We start from the raw sequence: 18,521 nt of genomic DNA on the forward strand, positions 1-18,521 counted from the left end.
GAACAAGCACATTGTTACTTTGATGCTAATGAGAGCTGTGAAACATCAAGATAAGAAAATTTATACTCAGAGTATCAGTCTAGAAAAATCAGATGTTTTGAAGTGGAAAGGGAAGTTAATTTGAAGTTAGGGTTTAAATTCTGGCTGTGTGATTTTAGGTAAACTTTGTATCCTTTCTGTGTCTTTTCCTTCATTTGTATATTGATGATGATGACAGTAACAGCTACATTACAAGGTGGTTTTAAGTTTCAAAAATCCTAATGTGTGTGAAAACCCTTTCTAGTACTTTTTAGGTTATTTTGATTATTATTTTATCTGGCTTATTTTCACACACAGATTAGCTGAAACAGTGTTACCACTCAACTCTACTCACCTTATATAAACTAAATATTTAACCTTATAAACACATTTTGACATAAACTTTTAGGCTAAGACCATTTTTATGGTAGATTTTTATCACTTTACTAACTCAAGTAGAAAGAAGGTTTAAATGAGTAGCCTACTACTGAATAATTACTTACTATATATTTTTATCTTGGTAGAGTCACTAACCTGGTGGAATTTTTACCGTGATTTTTATTTTGTAATGATAATGAAATGAATGATAGTGATAATAAAATCACCTTACCCTGTGATGATCCCTGCCTTATATTTCTTGGGTTGCCAGAGAAAACTCTTCCAGACTCTCCAAGCAGTCTAATCTGCTGTTGATTATTCAGTTCATTTGAACAAATGGAAGGAACAAAAGAATATATGTAGTCAACTCTTGATTACCTGTGATCTTAGTTACACAGATAATTCCAAACAGCAGCTACTTCAGACATTTATATTTAGCTCATGAATGGATTTAAGTGTTTACATTTGACTATAAACATGGCTGATAATCTGGGAACTCACTTGTCTTTGGTTTGTTGTAATGGTATTAAAACTTGGAAATGTTTTGTCTGAATCCAAAGTATATTTCATTACCTAGAATACATTGGCCCAAAATTCTAATTTGTGAATCTTCTTGGGAGAGTCTTGTTTCTTTCATCTCTTTGCCACACAGAGGACTGATATATGCTTGAGTCACTTTTGCTCCTTCTCCTCTTTTTTCTGCTCTGAGTTGACTAATCCACTCTTGATTAAATAAAGATGTTGGAAAACTGAATTTTTATGCAAGTGTTAACAGTTATTGCTTAAATGAATTTGGTTCCGAATTCACACCAAATCTTTACTTAGTTGTATTGGATTGCAGTGATGATTTAATCACTTCTAGATCTATGCTGTCCAGAAGATTTTAAATTAATGCACACTTCAGTATTTTAGACTTTTTCCACTTTTTTTTTTTAATTTCTACTGCCTCTGATGTAGTTTTTGCTTCTATGAACTAACATTCTTACAACATAACATGGGTATTCCTATAAAACAGTGCCTGAAAAGCTCCAGGAATGACAGAACTTTTTCCCCCAAATCACATTTAATAGACTTTCTTGTATTTTTGTGTTTGCTTGCTTTCATAATGCCTTTTAATCTTCACTTGGTTTAGATTCTTCAATTTTTAAATTACAGGCTAGTCTTTGGTAATTGACTATGCTTTACTAATACAGTTATTTATGGGATTAGGGTAGGAATTGTATTTCATTTAGAACCTTTAATTCCCTTCCCTGCCACCCCCTTTCTTAAGCCATACTCAATAATTTCTGGTTTGAACTACCTATGGGTAAGCTTGAAAATATAACTTAGGACTCAAATGGAGCTCAGTCTGGAGGTATAAGTTGTTTCCTTTTAATTTGAGAATTAATATAATTTTGAAATTATTTTTCTGTATTAGTAAGAAATTGGGTAAATGATGTTACTGTTAATTTTCTAGAAACTTAACTATAAACTCTCTGAAATAATTGTAGATGTGTAGATTTTCTAATATTGTCTTGTAGAACTGAGGGAAAATATTCTGGCCATTGAATTTATTCAAAGATCATTGATTTTTGTGGCCCTTGTTGAATTTTAAGTCTTGCCTAGATTTCCAAAAACTTGGTTGAATTTTATACTTAAAGTAGGAAAGTTTGTGTTTTATTATTTTTATGCTAGACAGGACTTTCGGTGAGTCTTCCTTAATAATAATTTTCATTACTTCCTCATGTATAACCCAAAGTCTTAGAATCTTCCAAAACAAATGTAAGTTTTCATTGATTCATGTGTTTGTATTTTCATCATATGAAAGACAAACCTGTACTTAATATTAAAATTTGTAATGATATATTGCTGTAAGATTTAGATATTTTGATATTTTCATTTTTTTTACATGGACACTGGTGTGTTATTTAGTTAATTAATAAGTAAAATTATGTTTGTCTCTTCTAAAATGGGAAAAATTAATGTGACCTTAATATCCCCTTAATTGGGAATTACATTTCATGGAAAATGGATTGATTGTTTCTGTGAATGTTAAATTAAAAATTTCTGTCTAAAAAAATTCTCTTCAAAATACTTGGCAAATAAGGAGCATTTGTACAAGCTTCATGAAACCAAGATTACATTGTTGGTTTTACTCTAGATAATGTGTCTATTATATTTATTTGTTTATTATGAATTTCCACATGTTTTCAATAATGATGAATTGAGCCTAATTATTTTATAGAATTGTGTCATCCATATTTCAGGCTTACCAACAACATAAAATTCATATTATGAAATTTTTATAAAATCCACTATAAGATTCTGTTTACGTAATATTACCTAGTCAGAAACTGACTTTAAGTGAGAATAAATTAGGACTGGAATATGCATATGTTATGATTTACCTGGGATTGTTCTGGTTTACACCTATGTTTGTGATGTACTAATTAACAGCACCTCCTTTCATTTAAGAAATGTCCTAATTTGGATGATGAATTATATGAATGTAGTCACATATTAGAATTCCTTTCAACAAGTATTTATTGAAGACCTCCTATGTGTCTGAAACTTTTCTAGGTGCTGGGGGATAACTAATAGAACACAAATTAAAAGACAAATGACAACTGAGTAACTTAGAAGAGTTTATCTGTTATTGTTGTCAAAAAAGTAACCAGGTTAATTGTCATGGAATATAACAAAATAAAATATCATTGGTGAATGATAATTGAGTACTGCTAGAATCATGGCACATTAAATAGAAAGAAACTGATCAACATTTTTTAAAGAGGTTAAGAGATATGCTACGGATTTGTCAATAAGATGGTAAGAATGCACTGTTTTTATAAAGTTAATGAGCACTTAAAATTTTTTCAACTTTGTTTTAAACTTGTAGGTGTAAAAGAAACAAGCTGCAAATACCCTCTTAACTTAATTAAAATTGTTTTGACAAGTAGAGCAGGAATCTCAAGTGAGGTTGCTCGTAGTTTGTAAAAGCTTATTCAGTACACCTATTATTTTCTTAAACTGTAGAAAGTGAATCTGCCGAACAAAATCTTCTTGGCTACAAAATGCGCAGTGAGAAAGCTGGGTAGGGGCATAGGTTTTAAAATGTTGAGAGACACTGCTCTAGAGCAGTCTATAGTGACACAGCCAGGGTCATTCTTCCAACTTTTGAAATTCAACCAAAGAATGGATTTTGTTGTCCAAAGTATACTTATTAAAAACATCCTCCTGAAAAAGCTCTGGTGGCATAAGGATAGGTGAGTAAGTTGGCCAATCAACTATAAATCTTTTAGCAGTTCTTTGGGCAATTAAGAGTTACAACCTGTTCTCTGATTACATTGTCTTGGCATGTAATTAATTCAATTTTATTGGAAGAAGATGATGTTAGAAAGAGTTAATACGATGATATAAATTCCTTTGAATGGTTCCTGTATAATTGCTTAGTCCATATAATTTATATAGTTTTTAGTTGATTCTGCCTTCTAAATTGTGGTTTATATTTATAGAACTGTTTGAATTTTTCTTCATATAATTCAAAATTGAATTTCTAGGTGTAACATTTTCTGAGTAGAAAATTTTCAAGCCTATTTATATTGACTCAGTCCCCTAAGCCACTAGACTTCATTTACTGTTCACACTATCATAAATAATATTAAATTATGATTAGTCTAAATATAAATTAGTTTAACTTTTAATATCACTACATCTACCAATAAGGTATTTAAATTTTACAAAATGCAAAAGAATTTCATGAAGACTCTGTATGAAGCTATTGTCTTAAACTAGTTGTTTTTTCTTTTTTCTCCCAAGAAACATTTCTGGTTTACTGGAAAGAGTTTGGGTTTGGAGATCAGACCGTCTGACTTAGAATCATGGCTCAGTATGATCCTGGCCATATTTTTAACCTTCTTCAGCCTCATTTTCCAAAATATGTTGAAAAAGATAAAATGCTAAGTACTAACTGTAGCACATAGAAAGTATTTGGACCATCATATGTGTTCAAAATTTTGATTAAATCTGAAGTACATTTCTTTAGTTGTTTAAATTTTATTATTTATCTCTATCTTTTTTATTGGATTTGATTTTCTATTACTTACACAGTAATGGGGATAGCCATTAAATTTAGTTAGTTACAATGGTTACCAAACTGAAAGCAACTCAGACATGGATAAAATACTGCTGAAGTTCAGAGCAATTCCATCTGGTTTGTTAATTGCTCTGTCTGCCTATCTCCAACTATTCTGGGAACTACTGATTTCGAATTGGTTATTAGGTTCATTTTAAGTTTTCTGAGCACAGAATAAGTGGTAGCTGTTGTAATTATGTCTGTGTTTTGTCACAGAGAAGCATGTGACATAGACCCTGCCCTTAAGGAGCTAATAGTCAGGTAGGAAGTACCCATCGTGGTCCATTATTTACTCTTATTTCCTACCAATTTTCTCTATAGAATTCTGAGTAGCACCATGATTCTTATCTAATTCACAGCAGTCTTTAAACCTGAGTGGGGAGCCAAGAGAGTCCTGGAGGGAGGATGTCCTTGACATCTATGTGTTTGCAAAGCCTGTTGCCTCTGCAGTTATTCTGGGCCAATGATGTTATAATCATCTGTTAAAAGCAAAGATCTTTTTAAGTATCACCCTTAAATGCAACTATTGCAATTATCTTTTGGTTGCCTTCTCAAATGTTTGCATCTTCAAAAGGTGGCATTTTTCGGTACTACCACATAGATTGCGGCATTCTGTTTCCTATGTGACTCAAATATTAATTAATATGTTTTTTCCTTCCTGCCTCTGGATCACATATCCAGCTTTTGCCTTCAAGTTAAAAAAATAATTAAAAATCTTTATTTTTATTCATTTGACAATTGTAAAATCATGAACATTTTAAAGTTACATTAGAAAGTGATTTTTGTAAACTTCTTTGTAAATCCTATTTATAACCTGCAGTTATTGATAAAGTGATTATAACTCTTAAAATCTTGAATCATGCTCTTCTATATATTTGTAAGAGAATGTCCCAGTATGAGAATAGGACATCTTATTTGTAACTAAACTACTTTTGTTTATAGGCCAAACATATGTTGACTTTTGATTTAATTTTTAAAAGGCTTAGAAATGTTTTTTAATTATTTTGTTCATGTTCTGCTTCAGCATGTTCAAAATCATCCTGTGATGGGAGACCCTTGCTCACTTCCGGACCCAGGCTTTAATTGTCTTTGTTTCTTTGTCATTCCTTAATATTTGTGCCTTGAGTATTGTCAATTCTCCATGGGAAACATTAGATAACCTTCAAAAAAGCTTTCTGAACATAATATTTTCATAATACATTGATGATAGTACCTATTGTACCCAGAAATCATTGTTAAATTAAAAATTGAGAATGAAAAGAATATGCTATTTATCCAGCTGTATTCAACTATGAAAGAACAAAGAAACAGCAATTTTAGAATCAATATAAAATTTCCATTTTCCCTCTACAGACCCATAATGCGAGTTTGTGATGGGTGGACTCTGATTACTGATCTGTTATCTGATCAGATACTCAGTGCTGTAATTTGGGAAACTGTGAACTACCTGTTATTATGTAAGAACACAAATAATCTCTCTTAGCTCCATTTTAAGTTAAAAATTTTAGCACACCTGCCCACCTAAGTCTTATTAGCACTGGGAACATCGAGGCCCACTGAGATGTCCTAATACCTACAAACAATACAGGAAAAACAGGCGGCCTTAACTGGACTATGTAGATTGCTGACCAAGTAGTTGAGGTCAGGGATACATTTCATGATGCCAGACCTGGAATGGGGGATTAGCAGAGGAGCCAAAAAGGGCACTAAAAGCCAGAGGATCATCCAAATCAGCCTGTTGAGAAAAGCCAAAATTCCATGATTTCAGAGTCCAGGTCCACATACAAGGTCTGGTGGAGATACACATAGAAATCTAGGTTGCGGGGTTGTGGGGGTGGGGGGTGGGGTCTCAGCACCAGGAGTTTAGAATTTGGAGGAAATAAAATCAGAGGGAGAGAAAGAGAGCGGGTAGGAGAGTGACTGATTGTATTAGTAATGAAAGATTAACTACAAACAATGGTAATCATTTGTGACTTAGACTGAAATGTGAATAGGGCTTTGTGTTAGTGGATTGAGCTATCTTAAAGAACAAAGAGAATCATAGATACTCCCCTTAGTAAGTACTTCATTTTAATGAGGACCTCAAGAAACATTGTATTTAAAAAAACAAAAAAACAAAAAACCCTCAAAAACTTTATAAGGAGAATTTCAGCTACCTTACTGGGTGAAGTAGTTTTGAGAAGGTTATTTAGGAATCCAATTTTCCATTTATCATAGTGGTTAAGAGGACAGAATCTGTGACCAAACTGCATGATTTTGAATCTTAGGTATATGATTTAATAGTTTAGGACTTGGGCAAATTCCTTGACCTTTGCATGCCTCAATCTCCTCATCTTTAAAATGCAGAAAACAATATGAACTACTGCATACGATTGTTATGAGGAATAACTGAGTTAATAAATATCAAACTCTTCTTATCATGAAACAAGTGCTATGTAAGTTTAAGCAACTATTATTGTACAACAAGGCATATTGGGATAAGGCAAGGATTGCCCTGATTTACACTAGACAAGTTATAAATACAATCTAGAAATGGGCAAAGTATATGGTGTGTTTGCACAGGCAGTTGCCTTAGTTGTATCTGGGAGGTTCCTCAAACCTTGCTAGGCACACTTTGATTTCTGTAGGTAACTTCCTTTTGGCCAGCACCTTACTATGTCAGCCTGCAGGCACACTGTACGCCACAGCAGCAGAACATTTGCGTTGTATCTGAAATATTTGGGAATGCCATGGTCTACATAATCTTTTTAGTTGCTTGGAACCAGGAGGCCGTATGCTCATTGGAGAGACTGGGGAGAAGGGGATTAAATGTAGCAAAGAGTTTGACTCCCAGTCTAGGTGCTAATTTTCTGAATAACTGCAGGCATATCACTTAATATCAGGATCTGTTTTTACTTCTGTAAAATATCAACATTCAATTTTAACACATCATTAGTTGTCCAATTGCCTAGTCTATTTTCTAGACTTTTTAATTTGTAAATAAAGTCTTAATAAGAAGTCTTATTTCTAAACTTGGCATTAAAATTCTAAGTCCCTTAGAGCATTACTCCTAACTTTTACAAATTCCCTGCAATGTATTTTAAATCTGAGGCATGGGAAGATAGCTCTCCCTTAGGCTCTAGACTTTCTTGGATTAAGAACCAGAAGACCTGAATTCAAATCCAATCAAATGTTCTGACTTGGTCAAGTTTCTTTATATCTAGTAGCATAGCTTTGCATCTGTGAAATGAAAATAATGCCACATTTAGGATAATGATCAGACGAGATAGCACATAAACTCTTTTAAGACAGTGTTGTGTTAAACAAGGTCTATTTTTCTTAATCCTTACTTTCCTATCTTCTAACTCTGGTGGAGCTTCTAAAGAAAGAGCCAATCTTGTAATACTCGGTGGCAATATTGAGAAAAATAACTTTATTGTTTTTTCCCCAAGGACCAATGGATTTCATGTTTCTGAAAGACCAGAAGCTACTCTTTTAATGTGTGAATTATGGAGTTGTGCCACTGACCATTTATTATCCATAGAAAACAGTAATGTAAAGATAGCCTGTCTTATACTGAAGGGAAGATGTTTCAGGATACCTTCATTTCCGGACCCCAAAAGGATGGGCTAATAAAGCACACTGGGCTGAAGGCCCAGCTGTGAGGTTAGGAGCCTAGATGGCAGAATTCCATGGATTGTTCGTGCTCTTTTGGGATCTGCAACATGAATGGACCTCAGTTGATCCAGGAATAGACTTCCTTTTGCAGCTAGAAAGAGGGGAAGCTGAAGGAGAGGTGAGTGTGCCTGGGATAGATAGGAGAGTTCGAACTTAATTTAGGGAGTCCCTGGGTCTCCTTGTCTTATTCATACACAGTAAGATTTTAATGACATTTTAAATGAGAGTTGTTTACATTTTAAGAAAGAAATTCTCATACATTGGGTGGGGAAAAAAAAATAAAAACCTAGCCTGTACCTCAGTCCATGAGCCACACTTCCTGTGTAGTGGTCCCTAAGTGATTCCTAAGAGCACAATTGCTGCATTTATTAAACTTTTTATTTACTAAGGAGTGGATAGTAGCATATGGGAGCAATGACAATAGCTGACTGATGAGAAAACAAAGAAATTCCAGTATTTTGCTCTTTTGAAAAAAGTCATTCAGAATTTAGTCATATTGGTTCAGCTGCTGTAACCAAAGACTGATAAGATAATAGAGGTCTTTGTGGTGGTTTTGTACTGAAATCCTTTATCTTTATGATGCACTGGAGCCCTTTAGAGTGGAAAGCTTTTAAAACTGCTGTTAGATTCAGAACTCAAATTAGCTGCTGGTACAGTGGGACAGGGCTTCCTTTCTCAGGCAGTCACCACAAAGTAACTTTTATCAGGGGACCTTCTGATAGATTGTTAGTTTCTTCAGCTTACCCTATTTATTTTTGTTGACTTTTTGCTGTCCTATTTTGTGACATTTAAAAGAAGGGTATATCAAAAAAGGCCAATGCTAAATGATGGACTGAACTTGTGAAGTGGAGACATCACAGCCCATCTGATGTGTGAGGAGGCTGCAGGATGAGACACAGCAGTTTAACCAGGTTACCTGTGGGCAGAAAAGATCAAATGCAGCTTTCTTTCATGACTAGCATTGTATTTTGGCTTTCTTCTCAAACAATATCCATTAAAAAAAAAAAATTAGAACTGACCAGAGGATTGACTCTTAAGAGATTTTCTTTTCGACTTAATTTAAAATCTTTCTGAGTTGTTGGCTGAGTTCCTTGATTGATGCTGCCTTGGAATTATTGTTAAATTCTTTAATCCCTTCTAGGATTGAGTGGTAAAGTATATCTCCATCAGAATTCCATTCCAGTGTCACTGCCACCCCTCCCTATGGTTCCAAGCACAGATACTTTTCGTTAACCAGGCTTCTTATAATTTAATTATGAAGTCCTATTACGTTTATTAAAGTAGCATGTGATCCAGTAAAGGAGAATGGTTAGGTAGAAGTCTTATTTTAAATTCCCTAGGACACATTTCTAGATAATGCCATTTGTTAATATTAGTTTTATTTGGCTTGGTAAACACTGTATTTTAACACCATTGCCCTTCATTTCATAAAAATGAAGAGAGAAAAAAACATGTTGAGAAATTTACAAGACTTAATTTAGCTGTCCCTACACGTTCGTTCTCTCTTTCCCCCTCTCTCTCCTTCCCTCTTTCCTTCTTCTCTTCCACTTTCTCTTTTTCTTTTTCTGGCTCCTTCCACCCCCACCTTTCTAATATTCTGTCTCTCTTTCCACTGCTGTGGGTTTTCTCAGTAGAAAGACAGTTGTCACCACATATCAGTGATCCACTTTCAGAGGACAGCTATTAAGAGAGTGACCTGTTTAAGATTTTTATGTTGTGAAAGTCCTAGGTATGGAAATATTGTGAAAGAGGTGAGGCAAATCTATTTAGTAAAGTGCTCTGCAAGGTGCCTTCCTTGTCCAGATGTGGAGTCTTTAGGGACTTCCCAATGCCCAGTCTTATTTCTAGCACCACTGATTGTAATTATGTCTATTTCACATGGGCAAAATTAACTAGCAGATTGTGGTGCTAACTTCTATGAGCTGATGTAAAAAAAGATTAAATTTTAAACTTGATTTTTAATTTTAATTTTTCATTCTATATCAAGAAGGGATTTATCCTAATTGTCTTATTTTTTTACCTAAATTCTTATCTATTTTGAATTTTCTCTGTTGGCTTTGGACCTAGGGACAGGTAGTTGCAGTTTGTAAAGTTTAAAATAAATAGTCTATTTTAGTTAATTTTTGTCAAGTTCTTCAGATTATGACCAAAAAAGGCTAGAGGACTGATTTTGAAACTCTTATGGTGAAAGATGGTATTTGAAAACTTTTGATGAGGGAAATTGCTGCCATATTTACATTTTGAAAAGTGTTTCCTTATTTACGCACTATTGACTTCCTATTGAGACTCAAAATTTTAAGTACAACTGGTAAAGAATTCAATGGATCAAACTCAGTAAATCTGAAGTCACTGGAATAAAGGCCCCTAAGAAAAAAATGTGTCAATTTTAAAGGTCTTTCCTAACTGAAGACCATTTTGTGATAGAGCCAAAGGTTAATAAAATCAGTAGTGAATGTAGCAATTTTACAGATAAGCTATTCACAACAAGTGTAGTTACTTGAATAAAAAGCTAATTCAGTTCTAAAATGCCACATGCAGTAGCAGTGAATAGCTGCTTTTAGGTGCTTTCTGGAGGAGGATAAAATACAGAATCACGGCACTCTTCTCTTCCAGCGTCCCTGGCTGCCTGTAAATTGCTGTGAATGGGGCTGTGGGCTGACAGGCTCTATTAAGACAAACTGCCTTTCTCATCGGAGAGATAAAATAAATCAGGTGTTTAGTCAAATTAAAATACTTCAGCTGGAGCAGGCCCTGGGGAGCACTGATCCACCTGACTAATCTGAGAGAAACTCAAGACAGATGTGGTTTGGGGATAAAGACGACCCCATGGAAAAAGAAAAAAAAAGCAACTAAAAACAAGAAACCTGCTGCACTGTCTTTGGAGTTGGAGGCTAGATACAGTTTATAGCGGAGAGTGTCAGGCGCAGACCGTGTGTGATACTGGATAAAAGCAAGCACCTTGACTTGTAGAGAAGCTGTGTATGGACGCTTTTTTCTGGTTCCCTTTTTTCAGTTTATGAAACTACCCCTGTCTTTTTGTGGGGGAGAGACTATTTTCTGGCAATGCTTCTTAGAGAAGCATTTTAAGATAGCCTCAAAAGATGTGAAACAGATGATGTTCCGCAGCTACTGATGACCTCTGCTGGCCTGGGCAGACCCTCAGGATCTGATCTACTTTTTTTTTTAAAGTTGGTTTTCACCAAACCTTGGAACATAATTTAAGACAAGATTTTCTAGATAGAGTTAGACAACCTCATAAAAGCATTCAATATGGTCGTTTGCCTTCCTTAACATGTATTTAGGTTGCCCCACTAAGCCTCATAAATTGTCTACTTTTTCAACAACTCTGGCAATTTTCGTTCCTTTGCCGTTGCAAAGCTTCACGTTCAATTAAATGAGTATTTTCTGAGATGAAGTGACATGTGTTTGAAGGTTGGTTGGTCAGTGTGATTTGGACTTGATGTTATTTTTATTATAACAAGCATATATACATTAACTGTTAATTAAAACAAAAATCCAGCACCACAAATTTTAAATACCTGGGTTTAAACCACTGTATATGAACAAATACAGTGAGTACAGAACAGAAAAATGACTACACACACATACACACACACACAAATTAACCTACACATTTAGAGAATGTAAGCTGTTGTGTGGTATAAATTGATTTCTTGTTAACTTGGCCCCCCCAGGGGCTAATGGCTGTGTACATTTCCCATTTGGGGGCAATTTTAGATTTGTTGTACTACTACATTTCATTCCAACTGCAGTTATCATGCCACTTGTATCTATTCCAAATATGTATGTGCTCCTCAAACTTAAAGAAAAGATAGCAACAGCCTTATATGAGTACCTACCTAACTCCTTCATTTAAAAATACTGATCTCTGGCTTGTTTTCTTCTCAAGTTTGATGAAAACCTTATTTAGATGTCATTGAATTTTTACAATTAACTTGAATGTCATGCTGATTATTTAAAAAGATCCAGTTAAATGGTGTTGTTCTGTAAGTTCAGATATACATGTCTATTAGCATTGGAAGCACCAATGCGTTTATAGACCTGTTGGCTTCACCTTGAACAGAAGAGACTTTGAAGACATTTATGTGTTGCCTGTGCAGAGGAGAAAGGGGAATATATTAAAAAGACACTGTTTAACCTGAGAGAGAGAGAACAATTTCCAGTCTTTACTGGGGAATCTAAATACCAGATCCAGCTCTTGTGTTGGTCCTTGCCCAAAATTTCCTACAAATGCTCTTCTTTATTAGCAAAGAATTATGGTACAGTAACTTTCCTGGTGTCCAATAAGTCTTAACTTACTTCCTGTACATAGGTATAACAAGAAAATTGCATGTAGATCAGAATGTTGCAAAACTATGCATGTAATAAAATGTGTGTAGAGCCCATTTAACTGTTCTCATAACTTCCAAACTATTCTCCACACTGTAGCCAGAATAACTATATCATCCCCTGTTTAAAGTGCTTCAATAATTTTGAAGTATTCTTAGAATAAATATGAAGCTCATCAAGCATGGTCTGTAAGGTGCTGAATGGTATGACCTCTTCCAACATCTCTAGCCTCATCTAGTCCTCTACTCCTCTTTATTTTTCTTAAATTTTGCTACCATCTTTCAATTCCTGGAACACACTGATGCTCTCCACCACCACCTGCCCCCTCATAGGGCCTCTGCCTCTGTTGTTTTCTCCTGGAAAGCTCCTTGACCACCCTCCTACTCTGCCTAGTTAACTCTTTGTCTTCCTGTTAACTTGTTACTTTTTCAGGCATAACTTCCCTACACTTGAGTCTCCCAAACTTGGTTAAGCCTCACCCTAAATATCTGTCTTGTTTGTAACTGTCATTGGTAGTTTACATGTATAGGTGTGATTACTTGATTAAGGTGAGTGTAGGGAGCTCTGTCTGCTTTTTCTTGCCAAGGTATTGGTATCCTTAGTTCTTGATATAGTACCTGAGATTCAGAAGATATTTTTCAATTAAAAATTAATCACTTATGGTGAAAAAGAATATGAAAACAAATATATGTATGTTCATGTATAACTGAAGCATTATGTACACCAGAAATTGACACTTGTAAACTGATTATACGTCAATAAAAATATATATATATAAAATTAATGAAATGAGTAAATAAGCAAATTTCATACTTGTTTGGTATCATCTCATTCCTATAGATCATTAACATTTATATTAGTTGAGCTTGTGGTTTTGAAGAGATTTTATGATCGCCTCCAGGGACCTACTTTTGTATTTTAATGTTTCTGGATCGAGAAGTTCTTTTTTTTATGAAGCTGAAATTCCTAATCCTGAAATATAAACTCATTTAAAAAAAAAACACTTTCAGTAGCTAGAAAGCACAGCTGGTCACTATCCTTGACACAGTATTTGTTTCCTTATCAGTGGAGTACATTTTCTAACATCATCTTACTATCTTATTTTTCTTTTAATTTTGATTTTAGGCCACCTTTCAGCTCAGTGAATCTTCAAAGGATGTGGGATATTGACAGTTTGTTTATTTACTTATTTTTACTTATTTCTTAAGGGCTTAAACTGGCATTCATTGTACCAAGATGGTTCTAAATATTACAGCATCTCTGCTGATATCAGTCTTCCCTTGTGAGAATCGTAACTAGTGAGGACTAGCCAACATCCTCTGAAGGCTCTCTTTCTCCATGGGCCCACTCAAAACATAGGCCCACTCCTAATTAAAAATTTTCAGTTTCTCAACTTGTCCGGGTGCTTTCTTAGCAAGAATGAGGAGGGTTTCATAAGGAGATTGGAAATCTCCTCTTCAACATACACACAAAAAAATCGGCAATCTTTATCTCTTTTGACAGCTGGTGGCATCTTTATGAAAAGCTTTCAAATCATAGATCATTTCTTCCATAATGAAACCTATGTGGCTCAAACACAGTGGGTTGAAATTCTTATCTTATGTTGCAGTGAAATGCTCTAATTTAGATTCACAAAAGGATTCTGTACCCTTTACTTAGGAGAGCTGTGCAATTTGCCCATAAATAGACTGCTCAGCACCATTAGTGCATACCGTAAGTGTGCAGCGACATCGTAACCTTTTCAACCTCAAATGTTTTTTCCCTTTGAAGAATGACAAATGACAAAGGAGTGAGGGAGTCCTCCAAGCAACATTGTTGCCTTTAAGGATAAACTTGGGAACTTTAGCTTGATCCCCTCACAAGAAAAAAAAATCAGTTTCAATCCTTTCTTACCTGAGGCAAGAACTGTAGAACTCTGTAGTACTTGTCCCGTGGCCAAGAGAGTGACCCCTGACTCCTGAGTTTCAGAAACAAATTCTTGCATAACAGAAAAATTTTATGAGGGCAGTGATCAAAAAAATCCTTAAGTAACTTTTATTAAGCACCTACTATGTCTTAGATCCTCTGTCAGTCACTGAGGGTAAAGATGATTATAGAATATTAATATAACCCAGAATTTCTACTCTTTGGTACTAAATAGCGTAAGATTCCTAGCTTGATCAGATAGATTCGGGTTAGGAGGGAAGGGGAATGTGATGAAAGGGAGAGGATGAAGTAGGTAGTTCTGCTTTGTTTTCTTTTGTTTTAAAGAGTGAGGGGGAAGAGTGAGTGAGAATTTTATTGGCAACAATCCCTTTTCTTCGCAGGGGTAATGACTAACCCCAGTGTTCGTTCCACTGCTACTCTGTAGTGTCCCTGCACTCACAATGACCTCCATTTATTGTCCCAGATATTGTAGTGTCTTAGGAAAGCCCCTTTCTAAATCTGCCCACCCCACCCCCTTCCCTAATTCATTCAGACTTTTCTCAAACTTGTGAGGTATCTTTTCGCTTCCATTTTAGGTACACCTGAGAGCCTGGCAGAGAAAGAGCGGCAGCTCTCGACCATGATTACCCAGCTGATCAGTTTACGGGAGCAGCTCCTGGCAGCGCATGACGAACAGAAAAAACTGGCAGCCTCACAAATTGAGAAACAACGGCAGCAAATGGACCTTGCTCGCCAACAGCAAGAACAGGTGAGCCCTGCAAAAGGAGCTGACGAACTGGAGATGTGGAATGTGCCAAGCTCAGCGAGTAATCACATTGATTGGTTTATTTATCATAAGCTTTCCTAACAAAAAACAAAAAACAAAAAAACAAGAAGAAGAAGAAGGAAAGAAAGGAAAGCCTTCTGGAAATTCAGGGTCTTCGAGAATACTGAGAGGATATGTGGAGGACAAAGAAAGGCATCATAGCAACTGGGCATAACTGAAATGATAACATTGTTCCAGAACATTTGGATTTGATTAATTACTCAGGGATACTTATTCACGTAGGCATCTCATATATTCCCAATGTAGCCTAAGTTGCTTCTCTCTGGGCCTTACTCTTCTCATCCAGAAAGAGGATCTGGTCTGGAAAGACGTTGAGGATCTTTCAGCTCACTGGTCCAAGATAGGGTGACCATATATCTCAGCTTTTCCAGAATAGCTCTGGTCAATGCCTGTTTTCCAGAGTAATTATTAATACTCCCTCTTCCACTTGCAAAAGTTGCCCTGGTTATGGATAATAAATGATATTATCACTCTATTTATAGCATAGGCAGATCACTGAAAACAAATTAGCACATGACTCCTATACAGATTTGACTTCATTGTTATAGAAGTGAGAAAGAAGAAAAAAATAGCCAAGTTTAAAGTATACCTTTTTAAAAATAAGTCACTTTCCCAAGTGGTTTTCCTGTCTCATAAGCGTATATTAATCTAACAACAATGGTCCTATAGAGTAGTCCCTGATGCTTTAGATCAGACAGGCCCAAATTAATGTGCGGTTTTTAGAAATCTGACATTATTACTGGAATTATCTTTTCTGTTAAATGTATTTTATAGGGGTATATAGAGCAATATATGCTCTGTTGATTTTAATGAGTTGTGACGTCTGGTATTTTATATGCTTGAATATTTGCCCACATGTAGGAATATGGACTCAGCCCCTAATGGAAAATAACATAAAGGAACACTGTAAAAAATCAGAAGTTAGAATGTCATTTAGCCATCCAGAGATGACACAGTAATTAACTATTGACACTTGTGAATAAGCTAGCACAAATTAATCTTGACACATTTGCAGACGAGTGATATCTTACAGTGAACACTTTGTAATTATATTTCAAAATGAAAATTAAATGACACTTAAAACTAGGTTGTCATGCTCAATGAAGCGAGCATGTAGCTCAACCGATTGGCAAATAAAATTCAGAATTTGAGCCACATGGTGCTTATGTACCATACTTCACTGTGTCAAAGCCATACGTCTAGAGTGGATGATAGTAATTGCACTGTGGTGTTTTGGATGCATTTCTATGCAGCACTTTATCATTTAGGAGGGACCATCAATATTAGATGCCTCGTGGTGTTTCACTGGTTTGCAAAGTGGAAATAAATATTCACTGATCCAGCATGTACACCTAGAGTTGGAGAGTGAGTTGTGCATTTCTGATTTGAATGGTGACAAGCAGAGTGGGCCTTTCCAACCTGATTAAATATTGTTTCCATTTTGCTTATAAAACTTTGGGGAGGAGTGGTCCCATTTCTCAAACTGTAGCCTATATTAGGGGCAGCTTTATCATGACTTCCAGTATGAAGCCGTCACCACCAGAACCCATAAAGCAACATTTGGGAGCAGACTGCTGTTTTGTCATCTTCTGCTAAGGAAATGTGATTTGGATATTTCTCTCTACTCTAGGCTAAAATAGCAGAGGACTCAGGAAGTATACAGCTGAGGGATGATTCACATTTATTTCCACTTTCAACATTGCCCATTCTAGAATATTGGTTTTTGGAAATAGAAGAAATAAGAAGAAAAAAGCATAGCTCTTGCCTATAGGGCACCACTAAACCAAGTCCTTGTAAGTGTTCTCTGGCTGTATTTTTCTCTGGCCTCCTAGGTTGGCAGTGAGTGTGTTCTCACTAAGGGGCATCCCCCAGGGCTTCAAGCTACAGTAGCTCAGCTTTTGAGGTAACAGGTAGCCTGATGCCCAGCTCGTGTTTTTATAGTAAGCACCTAAAGAAGTTGCTTGCTCTCCTGAGGGGCAGATTCAGTCCTCAGCAGGGCTTGAATGAAGTGGTTAATGTTTCTTTTTATAGACCAGATGACATATTAAGATGTTGAATTTGATTATTGGATGAAGCAGGGGAATACAAAACTTACATGGATCCTATACTGTAAAATTCTCACATTACCCTCAAAAAGATATGTGGTTAAATATTAAATTTTGTTCATTTTTTAAAAATACTTTGTACATCACATATGATAACAACAAAAAAAAAGAAAGATTTTTTACTTTTGATGTGTTCGTTTTTTTTTTTTTTGGCACTCCCTTGATAATATTTGTGTTATCAGTTCTGAAAATCTTTACATCAGAAAACATTTCACCAAAGTAGACCATACCATAAGTAATAGAAAGTTCTTTTCTATCTTTGCTTACAGATTCTACTTTTTAAACCCAAATTAAGCTCCTTAGAAAAATGTAGCCAGAGTTTTCCTGTCTTTATTCTCCAAGGATCAGATTTTGAAACTCCCATTCTTTCCAGATGACTGGTGTAACTATAGATGAACTGCTCACAAATGTAATACAAGGGGTAGTTTTCATGTACAGGTAGAGATTTAGGGGTAAGCAGAGAGATGGTGCCTGTTTGAAATAATTTCCTTTTCTCCAACTTTCTGATTCTGCCTCTCTCATTTTATAGGAACTCTTTCATATAGAAGTGCAGTAAAATATTTTTGTGATACCAGGAGAGATACTTGAGGTAATGGCAAAGGTGTAAGCATTTCATTTTAACTTAATGAAACTTTATTTCTGATAGATTGCAAGACAACAGCAGCAACTTCTGCAACAGCAGCACAAAATTAATCTCCTGCAGCAACAGATCCAGGTCAGTGTATTTTATTACTCTCGACTGATTGTGCTTAGATACTTTCCTCCTTGTAAATGGAATTTAAAATGTTGCAAGTGCACCCTTCTCTTATAAACAGCACCAACAGGGCTGTTCTTCAGGGATGTTGTATTCAATTGTATAAGTGGATGTAGGAAATACTGACTAGGTGGTGGTCAAAGCATTCTTTTCTGATGCGATGCGTAAGCAGAATAAACTTTATCTTTTTTTCCTTCTGCCATTTGCCTAACCACAATCTAGTAGAAATCTAATGGTTTCCAAGGTAGCATACAAATGCTAGTTTTATTGCCACAAACTACTTTCTACTTTGTTTTTTACCATCTAATAATGTCATGGGTAGAAGCTTATGTTTATTTGCTTGTTAGGACTGCCTAATTGGGCTAATTATGAGAAGAATCTTATGACCTAGGAAAA

The 18,521-nt window shown here is 35.4% G+C and overlaps 1 protein-coding gene across 16 annotated transcripts in view; it reads left to right on the plus strand.

The window, feature by feature from the left end:
• The window catches only part of SOX6 (SRY-box transcription factor 6), a 556,086-nt gene that overhangs the window by 354,071 nt on the left and 183,494 nt on the right, over positions 1–18,521 (plus strand). For all 16 annotated transcript variants that reach the window (XM_064492548.1, XM_031459958.2, XM_064492549.1 and 13 more), the window contains 2 exons: positions 15,016–15,188; positions 18,018–18,086. In XM_064492548.1, the coding sequence (XP_064348618.1) occupies positions 15,016–15,188; positions 18,018–18,086 (242 nt within the window). The remainder of the gene's footprint in view (positions 1–15,015; positions 15,189–18,017; positions 18,087–18,521) is intronic.

This window comes from Camelus dromedarius, chromosome 12 (genome assembly GCF_036321535.1).
Source record: "Camelus dromedarius isolate mCamDro1 chromosome 12, mCamDro1.pat, whole genome shotgun sequence".
In the NCBI taxonomy this organism is placed as follows: domain Eukaryota; kingdom Metazoa; phylum Chordata; class Mammalia; order Artiodactyla; family Camelidae; genus Camelus; species Camelus dromedarius.